General features: G+C 44.5%; 1 protein-coding gene across 1 annotated transcript in view; it reads right to left on the bottom strand.

Moving 5' to 3' along the window:
- The window catches only part of WHAMM (WASP homolog associated with actin, golgi membranes and microtubules), a 106,036-nt gene that overhangs the window by 45,112 nt on the left and 39,809 nt on the right, over window positions 1-21,115 (bottom strand). The window contains exons 4-6 of the mRNA XM_063925973.1: window positions 15,721-15,890; window positions 12,848-13,013; window positions 6,946-7,124 (exon numbers count right to left, since the gene is read on the bottom strand). Of these exons, the coding sequence (XP_063782043.1) occupies window positions 6,946-7,124; window positions 12,848-13,013; window positions 15,721-15,890 (515 nt within the window). The remainder of the gene's footprint in view (window positions 1-6,945; window positions 7,125-12,847; window positions 13,014-15,720; window positions 15,891-21,115) is intronic.

Here is a 21,115-nt window from a genome sequence, read left to right on the forward strand (position 1 = left end):
CTTTCTATCAGCAGGATCCTTAAGGGCGGCCATCTCAGGAGAGGGTAGAGCCCTTACAAGCGTGTGAGCGCTTTATCCACCCTAGGGGGTGTTTCCCAACGCACCCTAACCTCTGGCGGGAAAGGATATAATGCCAATAACATTTTAGAAATTATCAGTTGTTATCGGGGGAAAACCACGCATCATCACACACCTCATTTAATTTCTCAGATTCAGGAAAACTACAGGTAGTTTTTCCTCACCGAACATAATACCCCTTTTTGGTGGTACTCGTATTATCAGAAATGTGTAAAACATTTTTCATTGCCTCAATCATGTAACGTGTGGCCCTACTGGAAGTCACATTTGTCTCTTCACCGTCGACACTGGAGTCAGTATCCGTGTCGGCGTCTATATCTGCCATCTGAGGTAACGGGCGCTTTAGAGCCCCTGACGGCCTATGAGACGTCTGGACAGGCACAAGCTGAGTAGCCGGCTGTCTCATGTCAACCACTGTCTTTTATACAGAGCTGACACTGTCACGTAATTCCTTCCAACATTTCATCCACTCAGGTGTCGACCCCCTAGGGGGTGACATCACTATTACAGGCAATCTGCTCCGTCTCCACATCATTTTTCTCCTCATACATGTCGACACAAACGTACCGACATACAGCACACACACAGGGAATGCTCTGATAGAGGACAGGACCCCACCAGCCCTTTGGGGAGACAGAGGGGGAGTTTGCCAGCACACACCAAAGCGCTATATATATATATATACAGGGATAACCTTATATAAGTGTTTTTCCCCTTATAGCTGCTGTATTGTTAATACTGCGCCTAATTAGTGCCCCCCTCTCTTTTTTAACCCTTTCTGTAGTGTAGTGACTGCAGGGGAGAGCCAGGGGAGCTTCCCTCCAACTGAGCTGTGAGGGAAAATGGCGCCAGTGTGCTGAGGAGATAGGCTCCGCCCCTTTTTCGCGGACTTTTCTCCTGCTTTTTTATGGATTCTGGCAGGGGTTAAAATTCATCCATATAGCCCTGGGGGCTATATGTGATGTATTTTCGCCAGCCAAGGTGTTTTTATTGCTGCTCAGGGCGCCCCCCCCTAGCGCCCTGCACCCTCAGTGACCGAAGTGTGCTGAGGAGCAATGGCGCACAGCTGCAGTGCTGTGCGCTACCTTGGTGAAGACAGGATGTCTTCTGCCGCCGATTTTCCGGACCTCTTCTGTCTTCTGGCTCTGTAAGGGGGCCGGCGGCGCGGCTCTGGGACCCATCCATGGCTGGGCCTGTGATCGTCCCTCTGGAGCTAATGTCCAGTAGCCTAAGAAGCCCAATCCACTCTGCACGCAGGTGAGTTCGCTTCTTCTCCCCTTAGTCCCTCGATGCAGTGAGCCTGTTGCCAGCAGGACTCACTGAAAATAAAAAACCTAAACTAAAACTTTCACTAAGAAGCTCAGGAGAGCCCCTAGTGTGCACCCTTCTCGTTCGGGCACAGAGATCTAACTGAGGCTTGGAGGAGGGTCATAGGGGGAGGAGCCAGTGCACACCAGATAGTCCTAAAGCTTTCTTTAGATGTGCCCAGTCTCCTGCGGAGCCGCTATTCCCCATGGTCCTTACGGAGTCCCCAGCATCCACTTAGGACGTTAGAGAAATTCAGGATCCAGCCGTGCTGTTGTAGCACTTCCCGAGCAAGTGCTACTCCGATCAACAACTGTTCCCTGGACCTCGCCTTTATAAAGGAGATCGTCCAAGTACGGGATAATTAAAACTCCCTTTTTTCGAAGGAGTATCATCATTTCGGCCATTACCTTGGTAAATACCCTCGGTGCCGTGGACAGACCAAACGGCAACGTCTGGAATTGGTAAGGACAGTCCTGTACCACAAATCTGAGGTACTCCTGGTGAGGAGGGTAAATGGGGACATGCAGGTAAGCATCCTTGATGTCCAGTGATACCATGTAATCCCCCTTGTCCAGGCTTGCAATCACCGCCCTGAGTGATTCCATCTTGAACTTGAACCTTCTTATATAAGTGTTCAAGGATTTTAAATTTAAAATGGGTCTCACCGAACCGTCCGGTTTCGGTACCACAAACATTGTGGAATAGTAACCCCGTCCTTGTTGAAGGAGGGGTACCTTGATTATCACCTGCTGAGAAAACAGCTTGTGAATCGCCTCCAGCACTGCCTCACTGTCCGGGGGAGCTGTCGGCAAGGCAGACTTGAGGAAACGGCGAGGGGGAGACGTCTCGAATTCCATCTTGTACCCCTGAGATACTACTTGTAGAATCCAGGGATCCACCCGTGAGCGAGCCCACTAGTCGCTGAATTTCTTGAGACGGGCCCCCACCGTACCTGGCTCCGCCTGTGGAGCCCCAGCGTCATGCGGTGGACTTAGAGGAAGCGGGGGAGGACTTTTGTTCCTGGGAACTGGCTGTATGTTGCAGCTTTTTCCCTCTACCTCTGCCTCTGGGCAGAAAGGACGCGCCTCTAACCCGCTTGCCTTTCTGGGGCCGAAAGGACTGTACCTGATAATACGGTGCTTTCTTTGGCTGTGAGGGAACATGGGGTAAAAATGCTGACTTCCCAGCCGTCGCTGTGGAAACGAGGTCCGAGAGACCATCCCCAAATAACTCCTCACCCTTGTAAGGCAAAACTTCCATGTGCCTTTTAGAATCTGCATCTCCTGTCCACTGCCGAGTCCACAATCCTCTCCTGGCAGAAATGGACATTGCGTTTATTTTAGATGCCAGCCGGCAAATATCCCTCTGTGCATCTCTCATGTATAAGACAGCGTCTTTAATATGCTCTACGGTTAGCAATATAGTGTCCCTATCTAGGGTATCAATGTTTTCCGACAGGGAATCTGACCACGCAGCTGCAGCACTGCACATCCATGCTGAAGCAATAGCCGGTCTCAGTATAATTCCTGAGTGTGTATATACAGACTTCAGGATAGCCTCCTGCTTTCTATCTGCAGGTTCCTTTAGGGCGGCCGTGTCAGGAGACGGTAGTGCCACCTTTTTAGACAGACGTGTGAGCGCTTTATCCACCCTAGGGGATGTCTCCCAACGTGACCTGTCCTCTGGCGGGAAAGGGTACGCCATTAGTAACTTTTTTAAAATGACCAGTTTCTTATCGGGGGAAGCCCACGCTTCTTCACATACTTCATTTAATTCATCAGATGGGGAAAACACCACTGGTAGCTTTTTCTCCCCAAACATAATACCCTTTTTTGTGGTACCTGGGGTTATATCAGAAATGTGCAACACATTTTTTATTGCCGTAATCATATAACGAATGGCTCTATTGGAATGTACACTAGTCTCATCGTCGTCGACACTGGAGTCAGTATCCGTGTCGACATCTGTGTCTGCCATCTGAGGTAGTGGGCGTTTTAGAGCCCCTGTTGGCTTTTGAGACGCCTGAGCAGGCACGGGCTGAGCAGCCGGCTGTCCCACATCTGCTATGTCGTCAAACCTTTTATGTAAGGAGTTGACACTGTCGCGTAATTCCTTCCACATGTCCATCCATTCAGGCGTCGACCCCGCAGGGGGTGACATCACATTTATCGGCACCTGCTCCGCCTCCACATAAGCCTCCTCATCAAACATGTCGACACAGCCGTACCGACACACCGCACACACACAGGGAATGCTCTGACTGAGGACAGGACCCCACAAAGTCCTTTGGGGAGACAGAGAGAGAGTATGCCAGCACACACCAGAGCGCTATATAATACAGCGATACACACTACACACAGTGATTTTTCCCCTATAGCTGCTATAATACACAAGTTTGCGCCTAAATTTAGTGCCCCCCCCTCTCTTTTTTACCCTATGGAGTCTGGAAACTGCAGGGGAGAGCCTGGGGAGCGTCCTTCCAGCGGAGCTGTGAGAGGAAATGGCGCCAGTGTGCTGAGGGAGATAGCCCCGCCCCCTTCACGGCGGACTTCTCCCGCTTTTTTCTGGATATTTTTGGCAGGGGATTTTACACATATATAGTCTTCCTGACTATATTATGTGTTTATTTGCCAAGCTAAGGTATTTATATTGCAGCCCAGGGCGCCCCCCCCCCCCAGCGCCCTGCACCCATCAGTGACCGGAGTGTGAGGTGTGCATGGGGAGCAATGGCGCACAGCTGCAGTGCTGTGCGCTACCTTAATGAAGACCGGAGTCTTCAGCCGCCGATTTTCTGGACGTTCTTCTTGCTTCTGGCTCTGCAAGGGGGACGGCGGCGCGGCTCCGGGACCGGACGACCGAGGCTGGGCCTGTGTTCGATCCCTCTGGAGCTAATGGTGTCCAGTAGCCTAAGAAGCCCAAGCTAGCTGCAAGCAGGTAGGTTCGCTTCTTCTCCCCTCAGTCCCTCGAAGCAGTGAGTCTGTTGCCAGCAGATCTCACTGAAAATAAAAAACCTAAATATACTTTCTTTCTAAGAGCTCAGGAGAGCCCCTAGTGTGCAACCAGCTCGGCCGGGCACAAAATTCTAACTGAGGTCTGGAGGAGGGGCATAGAGGGAGGAGCCAGTGCACACCAGGTAGTCCTAAATCTTTCTTAGTTGTGCCCAGTCTCCTGCGGAGCCGCTATTCCCCATGGTCCTTACGGAGTCCCCAGCATCCACTAGGATGTCAGAGAAAAATTACATATATAATATATAAACATTTTATAGTTTAACATCAGTTTTCTCATACTGAATTAACCTGAGCAACAAAACTGAAAAAAATAAAAAATAAAATAAAATATATTATATAAATCCAAATAAGGTCGCACTCGCACGTCAGCAGTTAAGCAACAACTGGGGTGACTCCCAAGAAATCCAGAGTACAAGTCCGGACATCCACATATAGAAAACCAAAAAGGGGGCACTCACCAGAAAAAAAGTTTTTTGCACTTAAGTATGAATTAAAATCAATGCTTTTTTATCAGAACTGGAAAAGATAATTCAATCATGATAGGCGTGTGGTGCATGCTCTGTAATGCGCTCCACATATGCTCTGTGGAGCTCATACGGGCGCCTGGTCTACCCGCGACCGGAAGTGACGCGGAGGTGACACGCGAGCTAGGAAGCCCATTGCGTTCCACCTGTATTGTGTGGAGTGCACGCCGACTGTGTATATGCTCGTGCACGTGGGCGCTGCTTGTCTGTGGTAGGTACCATCACGACAGGGCTGTTTTACCATCCTAATTCTATATACATCATTACTTTAGACATCCCATTCCTATTTTCTGTCCCTCTTATATTAATGGGTTGGTCTGGGCATTGTAATTGGTTCTTTTTGGTATTGCCGCCCTTTTAAAGTGTGCTGGAGGTATATTAGGGGGCCTGTTAGCATGTACCAGTGTCAAAACAGTCAATGCCCAACAGATGCACATTGTTGCAAAAGCTGTCTTTGCTGTATATCCTGATGATGATCCGGATGGATCGAAACGTCAGATTGAATTATCTTTTCCAGTTGTTCTGATAAGTATGAATTAAAATCAATGCTTTTTTAAGTGCAAAAAACTTTTTTTTGCTGGTGAGTGCCCCCTTATTTTGGCATATATGTGTGTGTGTGTGTATATATATATATATATATATATATATATATATATATACATATATATATACATATATATATACATATATATATACATATATATATATATATATATATACATATATATATATATATATATATATATATATATATATATATATATATATATATACACACACACACACACACACCAAAAAAAAAAAATTGTGTGTGTATTTATGCAATTACTACGATTGTAAATCGGTACTAGTAGTACTGCTCATCGTTGCTTAGAGAACAGCAGATTATGGGTACACAGTTACAGGTAGTGGACAGACAAACTATCTGCAGAATTCTGGCTACAATCTAAGACGTTCTGTACTCCTGCATTTCCCGGAGGCCGTCTGCATAGCTTGATGTAAAAGTTTAGAAGGGGGAGCTATGACGGTTAGAAAAGGCAAAGTATTATAAAACTAATGAATGAGAAAGTAGCTACTGATCATGCACTACATAAGGTAAGAGAAACATAGAATTTGATGGGAGGTAAGAACCACTTGGCCTATCGTGGTGGTATACGGATGATAAATCAACACCATGTGGTCGACAGGTAGAAAAGGTTGATATGGCAATGGTTTTTCCCGTTTTCTCAACAATTGCTAGATTTACACTGGACATCTATTGGGAATAGTAACCTGTGGCGAGTAAAGTGAGCCACCTTGCCCGAAGTGTGGCAAGCAAAGTGAGCCTGCAAGGGTACATGTTTGTAGTGATAACATAACATGGAATTCACATAACATGAAATATAGAAGATTTTGCCCAAAAAACGTGTCAACCATTGTCATGTCAGCCATAACATTACCAATCCATTGATCCACACCCCATTTAGTCTGCTCCTTTTTATTAAACCTTTTGGTAACCTCAACCCTATTTGATCATTAGTTCTTTGTTAGAGTATTCTTATGCCTATCCCAAGTATGTTTACTGTCTCAGCATTGGCCACCTATGATGGGAGGCTCTTCCACTTAACCACTAACCTTTCTGTGAAGTAATGTTTGGCTGAAAATGAACTTTGACCCTACCTCCGTCCAGTTTCAGTGCATGTCCTTGTGTTCTAATACTTGTCTTCCTTTGAACCTGTAGATATGGTACCCCCCCCCCCCCCCATACCCCCACCCCTCCTACCCCCCCAGAAATGTATTCACAAACCACACAACTGTAAATGGTTTACTGGTGAAAGCCTGCAATAGTACTGGCCCCAAGACAACTGCTATTGGACGTCATTGTTTATTTATAAGTTGCCTAAAAACTGTGCAGTCCTAATTATAAATCAGGGCTGTGCTAGAGATCTTTTATAGGTAACACAATGCTGTCTGTATCTATTTGTTTTGTCAGCCCAATTACTGCCCCTTTGTGCGTGTGACACTTCAGTATGGAAATGATCACATACTTTTTTGTTCCGCAGCAGAGCACGTCTTGCACAGATATCCACCCGTTTAGACTCCAGCTGCTGTGACTTCCCACGGAGCATCATGTACATTGAACTGTGATTGTTATGGGACTGCTCGAATGTTTGTAGTTCCTGGGGATCTTCACATGTGTCGTAGTAGACTACCTCCTCCTGCTTCTCTGTAACCACAAGATGCAGAATACATATTTACTGCTGTAAAAAGAGTCTTCTGGTTTCTCGAGAAATGTTATTCAGGCATACCTCTTCCACTGTCCTTTCATACTTCATCCGGACTATTGACGTATACACATACACTGGAATTTTCATTGCCTTTTGTACTTTGTTAGTGAGGCCACTGTGGCTTCAGGCAATCTGTAAAGGTGCTTCATATCCACAACCACTAAACTCCCTTGTTGCAATAAAGAGTGGGCATGAAGAAATACACGCATAGAGCAATATGTCAGCAATGACTACAGTCTCCGCACGTCCTGCAGGCTATTGCTCATGCTCTGACTGTCAGCTGGAAGCTAGGTCAATTTAAAAATAATCTCAAATTACAAGATGCACTGACAATTCCTATTTACTTTGCAAGCAGCAAATACAATATAATCAGCCTGTACATGCACAAATGTCCCTCTCACAAAGTGCTTGGGTGGCAGGCATGTCATTCAGATTAATAGAGATGCATGAGGATTGTGTAGAAAAGGTATTACACACACATGTGGCGCTCAAAGGACAAATTATTCCACCATGTATCAGAAATAGTACTGAAATAATAATCACCCTAGCGATTCCAGATGATATTGATCTACCGTTTCTGTATTAAACCTAGAAAATTGTGACCACCTCCACACAATGGTTATTGGCGGTTGGACACAAAAACAAAAAGAAGATATATAGTGCAGTAATCCTTTTTTCAAGTGATGGATTTAATAAACTGATGCACTTACAAACACAGGAATATATATCAGCTGTCACAACTGAGGGCTGGTGCTGACCAGGGGGAAGCCTCAGTTGTAGGGGCTGAGGTATATGTGTACCTGGGAGGCAGTACAGGGTTCTTGGACATGCAGGGAACCTTTAGAACAAATGCCCGAAGGCGTGACCACGACAACAAGGGAAAGTTCAAAGGTTTTATTAAACACAGTTCAGAGGAATACTGATGACTTGGTACTGGTAATAGTTAACACAGTTCAGAGAAATACTTGGGATCGATGACGGAACATCGATGGTGACTTGGAATCGATGACGGAACACCGATGGTTACTTTGGGATCGTTGGTAAGCTTTGAGTGAAGCTGGGGTTTGCAGATAGAAATGCACTATTGTACTTAGAAGCACAGGTGAAGCATGAAGTGATGCTGGGGATCGCTGGAGAAGAAGCTGGAGAATGGCTGCTGGGAAGCCGGAGTTCAGACACAGGTGAATCAGGGTAGACTGTAGAGCATGGGTCTTCAACCTGCGACCCTCCAGCTGCTGTGGAACTACACATCCCAGCATGCCCTGCCTCAGTTTTAGCATACCTTAATAGCAAAACTGTGGCAGGGCATGCTGGGATGTGTAGTTTCACAGCAGCTGGAGGGCCACAGGATGAAGACCCATGCTGTAGAGAGTTAATCACTGGAGTGTCGGGTCACACTGCAGAGTATAATCACCAGGGAGTCAGGCTGTACTGCAGAGAAAGTCCATGGGAGAACTGCACACTGGAATCACTGAAGACAATTGAAGCACTGACATCTTTCCACCCCAGGAACAGGATATTTATACCTGCTGGGAAGCAGGGATTGGCTGGCTGATTAACCAGAGACCAGAGTGCAGCTGCTGTGTAATCAGGCTGAGAGCAGAGCGCAGCTGATAGGCTGAAAGGTAACATGTGATTAGGAAAACATGGCTGCGCCCATGGTAGCTTTTGGAGGGAAAGATTGTTTGTAACTTGAATGTGAGCTTTAACCATGAAGCTGCCAGAATCACAGTAAAGAGATTTGAGACAATGAGATGCAGCGTGCTGCACACAGACAGTGCAGATGGAATCCAGGCTTGGAACACTGGGACAGTCTCAGGAGGCATTTGGAAGGTAAATACTGATAAGGAATTACCTAGATCGTGACATCAGCATTTCACAGATGATTCCACTGGTATGCAGACCAACACAAGATGATAACTTTCAGGTGAGTCTTGGCATGAAGAATACTTAGATCTGTAAGATAGAATGTGCTTGCCTCCACAATGTGTGTATAGGAGTGCAAGCACATAAATCGCAGAAAATATAGTGCAGTGATTCTTTGTAAAAAACACAAATTTAATAAAAGATGCACTTACAAACATAAAAGATTGAATAGCATGGTACAACAATCCAAATGAAGGCACAGCAGCTCAGCAAACAAACCCACGGGTCCCAAAAGGAGATCTCTGGATCAGGATACAGGAGATCAAAAGACCCTCAGAGCGGTTGCCGTGGAGCTGCCAGGTTCCCTTATGAGCAGAAGTTTGGAAGAACAAGCACTTAACGCGTTTCTGACTTAAAACGCGTTAAGTGCTTGTTCTTCCAAACTTCTGCTCATAAGGGAACCTGGCAGCTCCACGGCAACCGCTCTGAGGGTCTTTTGATCTCCTGTATCCGGATCCAGAGATCTCCTTTTGGGACCCGTGGGTTTGTTTGCTGAGCTGCTGTGCCTTCATTTGGATTGTTGTACCATGCTATTCAATCTTTTATGTTTGTAAGTGCATCTTTTATTAAATTTGTGTTTTTTACAAAGAATCACTGCACTATATTTTCTGCGATTTATGTGCTTGCACTCCTATACACACATTGTGGAGGCAAGCACATTCTCTCTTACAGATCTAAGTATTCTTCATGCCAAGACTCACCTGAAAGTTATCATCTTGTGTTGGTCTGCATACCAGTGGAATCATCTGTGAAATGCTGATATATATTCCTGTTTGTAAGTGCATCAGTTTATTAAATCCATCACTTGAAAAAAGGATTACTGCACTATATATCTTCTTTTTGTGTTTGTGTCCAACCGCCAATAACCATTGTGTGGAGGTGGTCACTATTTTCTAGGTTTAATACAGAAACGGTAGATCAATATCATCTGGAATCGCTAGGGTGATTATTATTTCAGTACTATTTCTGATACATGGTGGAATAATTTGTCCTTTGAGGGCCACATGTGTGTGTAACACCTTTTCTACACTATTTGATCTCAGTGTCTTGGATGTACACTTTTGTTATACTCATTTGGGCTGCATCTCTGGTCTTAATTGCGCACTGGAGTTCTCACTTTTTCTTCTATGCATGAGGATTGGTAAGAGGGAAGGGTAAATACTGTAGAACTAGGATTTTGGAAGACAGAAACTGGTTGTAGTACTGTAGGTTAATATGATGGATACAAATAAACTACAATAAACCATTTAAAATAAAATTATGTCCAAATAAGAAATGTTTGAGAATTATATGCATCTCACCCTCAAGCTTGCGGTGTGCACTCACATACTGGGGTGTGGCAGCCAGTTGTATAGGTATTCTATATACCACGAAAAGCATAACAGATTGTAGTCCTGAACGAGGGCTCACCGGAGAAACAGGCCAAAGTCTTTATCATAATGATAGCGTGACGCCAATTAGATACATTATGGATTTTATGCTGTGTAATATTGGAGAATGTTCCCCTTTAATACAGTGGCCTCCACATTTTAAATACATACACAGAGCTCTCAATAAATTCCCAACACATGCAGGCTGCTGGAATCATTCTTCCAGGTAAATTGTAAGGACACCTTTACTGGGGTCCGCTCTGTACAAGTGACAGCTGCTCAGTCTGATAAGAGCCAGATCTGATGTAAATGGACATGGAAATTTGTACCAACAACCTCATATCCACAGGCACTGAACTTGTGTGGTAATCACAGCATGTGAAACGTGATCATGTTTGGAAAGTGGTGTAGCTGACAGTAGTAGGTAATCAGCCTATACAGATAAAATAAACCAAGATGATAGTCCTGTAAGAAAACACAGTTTGTGTGATCACCAAAACAAAAAAAAGTTTTCCTGGCTTTGGAAATAAATGTGCAGTTTAATCAGCACGTAGGACAAATCCTAGAAGTTTACTGGCTAAGATCATATATTCTTACTACTGTTATGAAGAAGTAAAACACATTAACATTTGTACAAAATGTTTAAAAAAAATCCAGAATAAAGAAAAATAGCACAGAATTGTACTGGTTGGTTTAGGGGTTAATAGGAGGAAGATTAACTGGGATATTCAATTACCCGAAAACACACAGGTTTCACTGGACCTGTGCATTTCACTGGGGTTCACTACGATCTGCCGGCGGGCGGCCTCCCGGCGACAAGCATACCGGCGCCGGGAGGCCGGCTTACCGACAGTGTGGCGAGTGCAAATGAGCCCCTTGCGGGCTCGCTGCGCTCGCCACGCTACGGGCACGGTGGCGCGCTACACTATTTTATTCTCCCTCCAGGGGGGTCGTGGACCCCCACGAGGGAGAATAAGTGTCGGTATGCCGGCTATCGGGCTCCCGGCGCCGGTATGCTGGTCGCCGGGAGCCCGACCGCCGGCATACTGAAGACCACCCATTTCACTGAACATGTGTGTTTTCGGGTGAAAATGCACTTTTTAAAGGTCGATCAAATCAAATAGCCCGACCGCAAAACCCGAAGAAACATTGGGTTTTTTAACTCCCGATGTCTCTTCGGGACTAATTGAATACCAGCCTAAGTCTACCACTGTATATACGTATAACATTCCCCCTAATGCCAGCTACACACACATCCCTTCATATCTGCTGCACTCTCTTACGCTCCCCATGTTCTCTACCATTCTGGCCCCTTGGTTCCACAGCACTATATAGGTCAGATGTACTAAACCTTGGAGAGTGATAAAGTGGAGAGAGATAAACTACAAACCAATCAGCTCCGTCATTTTTCAATTGCAGCCTGTAACATGAGTTAGATGCTCATTGGCTGGTACTTTATCGCTCCCCACTTTATAACTCTCCAAGGCTTAGATATCTTCCTATATCCCTTGCGGAATCTATGGCCTGCCCCTACCTTCACATTCATAAACCTCACCCTGCATCTAGTTTACCCAATACTACACCTTCCCATTCATGCACACCCCGATTCTCTAATTTCTTATAAAACAGGTAAGAACTACTATTAGTAGCATCTTATGCTTCCAGTTCTTTGCTGTTCCTGGTGTCTGACCAGCAAAAGGGAGGTGTGTGTCAGACACCCTCTGGACCATTCTCCAACCTGTCACCTCTCATTAGCAGAGGTTCTAGTCAGGGCTAAATCTAGGCACCACACCAGTGATACCCACCCACCACCTATCTCTGCCAATATAATCAAGTGCTTCCGTTTTATGTTTCTACAAGACAAATTAGTCCCGAAAAATGAATATACATATGTGTAAAGAGGCAGTAATTGCATGTAATCTACTGTATACACAAATATGTCCAAAATATATTATGATCTATTTTACTGAAATACTAATATGGGATACACTATTTATAAATCAGCCATTCAGAAAATAAATAGAAATAAAATATTGCCATTTGAGGATTCGGTTATAAATGAGTGGCAAGTGTTACCAATTATAGTCATCATGATAAGCTCTGCTAATCTATAAATCGGGGTGTGATTCCAGGGGCAGAGCCAGAGAGGTTTGAAATATATTTTAGTAGATTTCAGATGGTCTTTTATCTACCTTACAGAAAAACAACTTTATCCAGAATGGCCCAAACCTTGAGCTTTCTTGAAAATAGACCCAATATACCCGTACCCACACATTAGAATTATCTGTTCCTTGTGGTTTCTCTTTGCCAGACAACACTCCTAGATCTCAGCACAGAGGTGAGCACAATGTGAAGACATTGATTACCCTTCATTTGTCTCCGCAGTGCATTCAGTTCTGCCAGAAGCAACATCTCTTCATGCTTCAGTATTTCAAACTGAACGTCATACAGTTCAAGTTGTGTCTCGTAGTACTGCAGCTCCAGCTCATCCACCAGTGCCATCGCCTCGTCAGTCTCACTCAGGTTTTTCATCTGCAGGTTCAAGTGATACAACCAATGTATGCAGAGCATGTATACAGTAACAAATATACAGTATAAGGTGGTGAAAGCAATAGCTGTAAATCACTTCGAAAGCAAATCATATAGAATTTAATGTTCTCGCAGCTAATTGCATTTGTACCATCAGTTATGAGAGCTGCGTCTTATAAAATATATGCAGTGACCAGTAAACATAGTACCTAGCCCTCCATAGGGATCACCTATAAAGTTAAGAGTTCTTGCTTTTGCAAAATTCCTAAATAAAATGGTGTAAAGATTTCTGAAAATTGTTGTGCCCCTATTTTGAGTTTCACAACACAATGTCTTACATATATACACCTAAGGATCAATCCCAAACTTTACTTTCAGCCCCCCAATGCAGCAATACTACCTAGGACCTCTATTGTTATGACTGCAACAGACGCCTTTTTAGAGCTGAGCAGCTTTTCCTAGGCAGTGTAGGTACTGGCATTTAAGGATCATAAAATAGAACACCTGATTGGATGCTGCATTCAATACACACATTGAGCGGCATTCAATTATTTTTGCCCCCTTCCGCACCCGTTCTGTTTCTGCTGATGGGCATGGTATAATCATTTCAACGCACTACACCGGGGGTAGCGACACGCCCAACCCTTTATGCAGCTAAACCTGATTACTACGGGCCCGATTTGTGCGATAATGGGGATCACTTTAGGAAGGCGATTGGGCATGATACATCATTTGAATACCGCCCACTGACTCTATGAGGTTTAGAATTCTTGCCCAGTCCCAGAACCAACAGATATTTGCTGCCTCTCCAGTGAAGAGCTGCACTTGCAATAAGGAAACTGTGGGGCTCCTAGGTGGTGAGACTTCACTCATGGTCTGCACTTGGGTGTATTTAATAAGGAGGGGTCTATCCTACCAAGATGTATAATCCCTTCAAAATGTCCTTTGTAATAAGCGGTAACCATTCACACACTTACAGGTGACTTCCCTCTTCTCCAGAAGATTCTGTCATATGTGTATTAAGGAACAAAATAAATACTTGAAACTATGTACCCTTATTAATTCCCACTGTCCTCCTACCTCCCAGGAAATGATATAACCTGTTCTGGCAGGGCACTACTGTCATCTTGAACAATACCATGTAGTGGCATAGACACTCCCGACTCGCCCCTTTATATAATGAGAATCTTATTTCAATTATGTTCTTTGTTCTACAAGTGTGTTAGCATACCGCTCTAGCTATTTAACCACACCTCCGTCCTTCATCATACACTGAAGGATGGCCCATCTCCTAACACACAGCGGGGGACATCAACTAGTGTTCCAGGAGAAGAGTAACAACCTGCAGGGTAGCAGCTCCATTATAATTATAACTTCAGTCACATACGCTACCAACACACGTTTTCTTATTATTCAGATTGTTGAATTCATCCACACAAACCACACACAGAGGTGTAGTGATTGGATCTACCTTTTTTTTTATTTTTTATTGTACTTCCAGGGATCTGGACATAGCCCTCAATATCCCCCACCTACAGGAGGTCAATTACTTGGGAACCACTTGTTGAACATAGCACCATACCCTTCCTACACTATTATTAGTTTCTTTTATACCTGTACTTCACTAAAATACAGACAAATAAAATGTCAAATTAAAAATTAATAGTTTTCTATTTATCTAACTGAATTTGAATTAATGTGGTCTTCATTTAGAGTTAGAAGCAGATCCAGCTAGAGGGCACAGATTGGAACCTAGACAAAACAGATAATTATTACTACTATTAATATCTGCTTTTGCATGTACTAAAAAAAATACTGGCTAGCTTTATTGTTACACTGCAATATAGGAGTTTTGCTAGGTTGTGCCCCCTTCCAGGCTCTAAATCGGTCAAAACATTTACATTTTAAAACTTAACCCAAAACCTCCGCCTCTTTGCAGTGCAAGCTAAGTTTTACCAAGGGGCAAGGTTGGGTGACAAGAACCTGCCAGCAGCTAGGATTGCCCTTGTATTCTCTCCAGTTCCATCTAATGAGCTGGCTTAAATTTACCTGAACCAGGGAACTGCAGCTTTCTAAAGGGAGGAAAAGCTACAAAATGCTCACTCAGCATAACATGGAAGTGAATGGGGAATACTGCTTCTCTTTCACACCACATCAGGTGTGCCATCAAAGCGTGTGGCGTATAAATATGGCATCTTGAGAATATATATATATATATATATATATATATATATATATATATAAAAATAAAAGCATTGATGCAGGTAGAGTAAAAAATACCCGCTGCTCCATTTCACCAACAATTATATGTGTTGCACTATATTTGAAAGTAACGCGAGTATCCGCTCATGTAGACGAGGCTTCATTGCAGGTTTAACTGTGAATATTTACACTGAAAGTTTACGCTATTTGGACAGCCTATTTAACGTGCACTGCTTGTGTTGTTATTATGCCTCGTAAGTGGCAGCTGTTCCAAAATGTTTTTAAGAATATATTCAACATTATTTTTTCGTTACATTATCATTAGGGCTGTTATGATGGGATGCATTCGGGAAAAAACATTTTTTATCATTATTTTGAAAAGGATTTCTATTTGTTTTATTACAATTATAAATAAACCTGTCACTGAATTAACAAGTTACAATTTAAAAATGTAATTTCAGAAGGTACCACGTACAATATCTTACAACCACTCTCAGGATAATCTTACATTCCGTTTGATATCAGCCCTCTTCTGGTTCAGGCACAGCTCCTTTGATCTCATATGCTGAAGAGATTCTTTTGCCAACATGGATTTTATCCTTTCCAGTCTGGGCAGCACAGATGACCAAGTGGTTTGTCCAAATCTCCTTCTATCCAGCTCCATTTGTTTTTGCATTGCTGTTAGAAAAATAAACGTCACTAACATTTATTGAGCACAAGCGCCTCAAACCATTTTTGGGATTTGTTTCTCAACCAGATAAAAAAACAAACAAACAAACAATCATTTTAACATTAAACTACTCAGAGCCAGAAAAATATTCTAGAGGCCGAGCAAATTTACTTACTTTTTTTTGGGCTACATCACTTGATGGGGATTGAATAGTTTGCCAAATAAATAGGATGTTGCAGTGGACTGTTATTATATGTTAAGAGTCAAGGATATGTGTCTGAGTATCACAACAATGGTAAAGATCTAATACGAACAAAGCCTCATAAAAGTTATTTTTCATTTAGGGGGTGAGTCAATGGTTTTTGCTGCTCGTGACAGTATTGTGAACCCGACAGCAGCTACTCAATTATTACTGGCAATTGGCATGATAGTATGATTTGTTCTGAGGTGCCGAGCAGAATGCGGGAAAAATCCTAGTTCTGGGCACCCAAACAGCAGCAACGTGGGTTTGGGGATAAATCCAGCGGCCCTTTATCACGGATTATGCTTCAGATGCCTCACATAATCCCCAATAAGTGTAGGCATCGGGGCTAATAGGATCGCCCCAGTCAATCCTACTAGTAGTGGTAAAGTACTTCTGCTAATAGGATACCACTCCATGCCAATATTTCCTAGCAATAGAAATATAAAACACTGGACAAACGTCAATTACCAGTAAACTAGGAAAAGTATATGGGCCTAAAGCCAGAAAAGGAATTGCTGATTTTTTTCCCTGGCCCCTGCGATATACACCCACTGGAGTGTTCATCAGTTCCCTAATACTAATGGAGCTCTTACACCTGAAAAAAGACTAAAGGGCCCTACACACTTGGCGATATCTTTGAAGGATATGAAAGCTATCGTTCAAAAAGTGAAAATAAATCATTCATAGCTTTCAGTGCATATGCTACAATGAGGAACGATAGCTTTCAGTGCATATGCTACAATGAGGAACGATAGCTTTCAGTGCATATGCTACAATGAGGAACGATGCGCAATCATTCATCATTTAAACATGCAACCAATTTGAACGATATCGATGTATGTAATGTCATATCGTCCAAATCGGTCATAGACATCGTTCAGTGTGTAAGTAAAAATAGGATTTTGGTACTTACCAGGTAAATCCTTTTCTTTGAATCCATAGGGGGCACTGGAGTACTCGTGGGATATGGACGGGCTTCCGTAGGAACAGCACTGAATATTTAAATTTAGAACACTCCACCCCTCCATATCCCCGAGTACCTCAGTGTTTTTTACTGAGCCGAACAGGAACTATAGAGAGGTTGACAATGGAGTATTACATATAACATAACGGACAATAACGAAGTTGACACATAACGTTACTGACAACTAAACAGTTGACACCCTAACCAGCACTTGTAATTTGAACCAGTCGGTGAAAGTGTGTTACCATAAGATCCTCAGAACTCACCACAACTAGGTAAAACTGCTCTGGGTGGGCGTCCAGTGCCCCCTATGGATTCAAAGAAAAGGATTTACCTGGTAAGTACCAAAATCCTATTTTCTTTATCATCCACTAGGGGTCACTGGAGTACTCTTGGGACGTACCAAAGCTTCCCCCGTGGGCGGGAGAGCTGTTTGGCACTTGTAACACTAGGCGGCCAAAGCTAGAAGCTGATGCCGCAAACGTATCAAACTTGTAAAAGCGCACAAACGTGTGCACTGAAGACCATGTAGCCGCACGGCAAAGCTGCGTCGTAGAAGCTCCCCGACCAGCTGCCCATGAAGTTCCCACAGAACGTGTGGAATGAGCGGTTACTGACGTAGGCGGTTGTAACCTAGCATGAAGGTAAGCCTGACGTATGGTCAGTTTTATCCATCTGGATAAAGTTTGTTTAGACGCTGGCCAACCCATCTTGGCAGCATCATAGAGAACAAACAACGTATCCGTCTTACGAACTGAAGACGTTCGGGATACATAAACGCGTAATGCGCGTACCACATCCAGAGTTCCAGAATGTGCCGTCAACACAGGAACTACTATTGGTTGATTGATGTGAAAAGATGACACTACCTTTGGTAAGAAAGCGGGATTCGTCCGAAGTTCCGCTCTGTCATCATGAAACACCAAATACGGTGACTTGCATGACAAGGCACTCAAATCCGAAACACGCCTTGCCGAAGCTAAGGCTAGAAGAAAAATTGTTTTCCAAGTGAGAAACTTTATATCCACTTGCTGTAAGGGTTCAAAATATGAAGACTGTAAGAACTCTAAAACCAGATTCAAGTCCCATGGCGCTGTAGGTGGAATGAATGGAGGCTGTACTCTGAGGACACCTTGGAGAAAAGTGCGTATAGACGGCAATAGAGCCAATCGTCTTTGAAAGTAAATTGACAAAGCAGATACCTGCACCTTTAGTGTAGATAAACGCAGTCCTTCATCTAACCCTGTTTGTAGAAACAACAAAAGGCGGTATAACTTGAAAGATGATGTCGGAAACTTCCGCGCCTCACACCAACCTATATAGGCACGCCATATTCTGTAATAATGAGCTGCCGTAACCGGCTTCCTAGCTCGTAACATGGTTGGTATAACCGAATCTGGAATGCCCTCTCTTCTTAAGAGGGCGGTCTCAACAGCCACCCCGTCAAACGCAGCCGCGCTAAATCGGGGTAAAGGAACGGACCCTGTTGTAACAGGTCTGGACGTAGTGGGAGCGGCCAAGGATCGTCTGCGAGTAGTCCTCGGAGATCCGAGAACCAAGCTCTCCGAGGCCAATGAGGCGCCACTAGTATGACTGTGACAGACTCTCTTTTGATCCGTTTTAGCACCAGAGGGAGCAACGGAAACGGTGGAAACAGATACACAAGACTGTACGGCCACGCGACAGTGAGAGCGTCCACCGCCACTGCCTTTGGATCTCTTGTTCTGGACACATACTGGAACGTTTGGTGATTGTGTCGAGACGCCATCAGGTCCACCTGAGGATAACCCCATCGCTGAACCAACATGTGAAACACTTCTGGATTTAATGCCCATTCGCCTGGATGAAAATCCCGACGACTGAGATAATCCGCTTCCCAGTTGTCCACTCCCGGAATGAACACGGCCGACAATATCACCTGGTGGCATTCCGCCCAATTGAGGATTCGAGCTACTTCCCGCATTGCCATGCGGCTTCTCGTTCCTCCTTGTTTGTTGATGTATGCGACCGCCGTCGCATTGTCTGACTGCACTTGGACAGGCTGAGAGCGAAGCATGTGCACCGCTTGTCGTAGCGCATTGTAAATTGCGCGGAGTTCCAGGACATTTATAGACAGCAATTTTTCGTGATCCGCCCAGAGACCCTGGAGCTGACAATTTTGAATTACCGCTCCCCAACCTCTGAGACTGGCGTCCGTAGTTAGAATTATCCAATTCCAGCCTCCGAACCGTCTTCCTGCGGTTAAATTGTGTTCCTTGAGCCACCAGAGCAGAGATACTCTTGCCCTTGGCAACAACCTCACTCTGTGGTGAATCTGCAGATGCGAGCCTGACCACTGGGCGAGCACATTCAGTTGAAAAGGACGCGAGTGAAATCTTCCGAACTGAAGCGCTTCGAAAGCTGCCACCATTGTGCCTAAGAGGCGAATGCACAAGTGTACCGACACTGTGCGTGGCTTGAGCACTAATTGTACTAGATGGCGTAGAATTTGTACTTTCTGCTGTGGTAGGTAAATTCTTTGATTGACCGTATCGAGAATCATACCTAGGAATTGAAGGCGTTGAGACGGAATTAGATGTGATTTCTTGAAGTTGACAATCCAACCGTGGTGAACCAGTACATCGTATGTTAGCAACGCATGTTGGAGAAGTATCTGTTGAGACGGAGCTTTGATGAGCAGATCGTCTAAATACAGAACTATTGTCACTCCCAGGGATCTGAGATGAGCTATCATCACAGACATCACTTTGGTGAATACCCGAGGCGCTGATGACAGGCCAAACGGTAGAGCCTGAAACTGGTAATGGTTCTGGCGTATTGCAAACCGTAAGAATTTCTGATGAGGCTGCCAAATTGGAATGTGTAAGTACGCATCCTTGAGATCTAGCGCAATCATAAATTCCTTTGGCTCTAAACCCGCAATCACCGAGCGCAGAGACTCCATTTTGAATCTGTAGTAAGTTACGTACTGATTGAGACCCTTTAAGTTCAATATTGGTCTGACTGAGCCATCCGGCTTTGGTACCACAAACAGACTTGAATAATAACCCAGACCCTGTTGGTGTACAGGGACCGGAATCAAAACTGCCGAATCCAGTAGGGACTGAATGGCAATTTGCAGAACCGTCCTCTTGTCGTCCGACAGAGGCAATCCTGTCTTGAAAAACCGCAGAGGCGGAATACAGTCGAACTCTATTTTGTAACCTTTTATCACTAAATTGCGGATCCACCCATCCGCGGATGTGTGGAACCACGCCAAATGGAACGTCTGAAGGCGTGCTCCCACAATCGGAGAACCGAGATGGGCTGGTAGCCCGTCATGCCACTGGCTTGTCGGTAACCTTAGCGTCCTGGCGAGTTGTGTTGGTTTGTTGGAAACCAGGTCCGCGACCACGTCTAGCAGGCGTGGCTGTTCCTCTGCCACGTCCTCGAAAGGGCTGAGGTCTAAAGGATTTGAACGAAGGTCCAGCGTACCTCCTTCTTGATACCGGTGGAGGCAATGGTAAGAAAACAGACTTACCTCCCGTAGCCTCAGCAATCCATGCGTCCAATTCAGGACCAAACAACTTCTTGCCATCGTAAGGCAACGCCTCTATACCTCGTTTGACCTCTGCCTCCGCATGATAAGCACGCAGCCAGAGTGCTCTTCGTGCCGTAACTAGCGACGATGAAATACGAGAAGTGAGCTGACAGACGTCAGTAGACGCTGTACAGAGATACTCTACAGACTCAATCATTTGATTTACAAGAAGTATCAGGTTTTCGTCATGTAAAGCAGATTTGAGTTCTGTAAGCCATATTATGAGCGCCTTAGTGACCCAAATGCCAACCAATCCAGGTCTCAGCATCACACCTGCTGCTACATACATGGATTTTAGCATAGTTTCTATCTTGCGATCTGAAGGATCTTTAAGCGTAGTAGCTGCTGGCACTGGTATGGTTAATTTCTTGGTAAGCTTTGACACTGAAGAATCAACTATTGGTGGATTCTCCCATGTACATGTTACCGAGTCTGGAAACGGGTA

Source organism: Pseudophryne corroboree, chromosome 6, assembly GCF_028390025.1.
Source record: "Pseudophryne corroboree isolate aPseCor3 chromosome 6, aPseCor3.hap2, whole genome shotgun sequence".
Lineage (NCBI taxonomy): Eukaryota > Metazoa > Chordata > Amphibia > Anura > Myobatrachidae > Pseudophryne > Pseudophryne corroboree.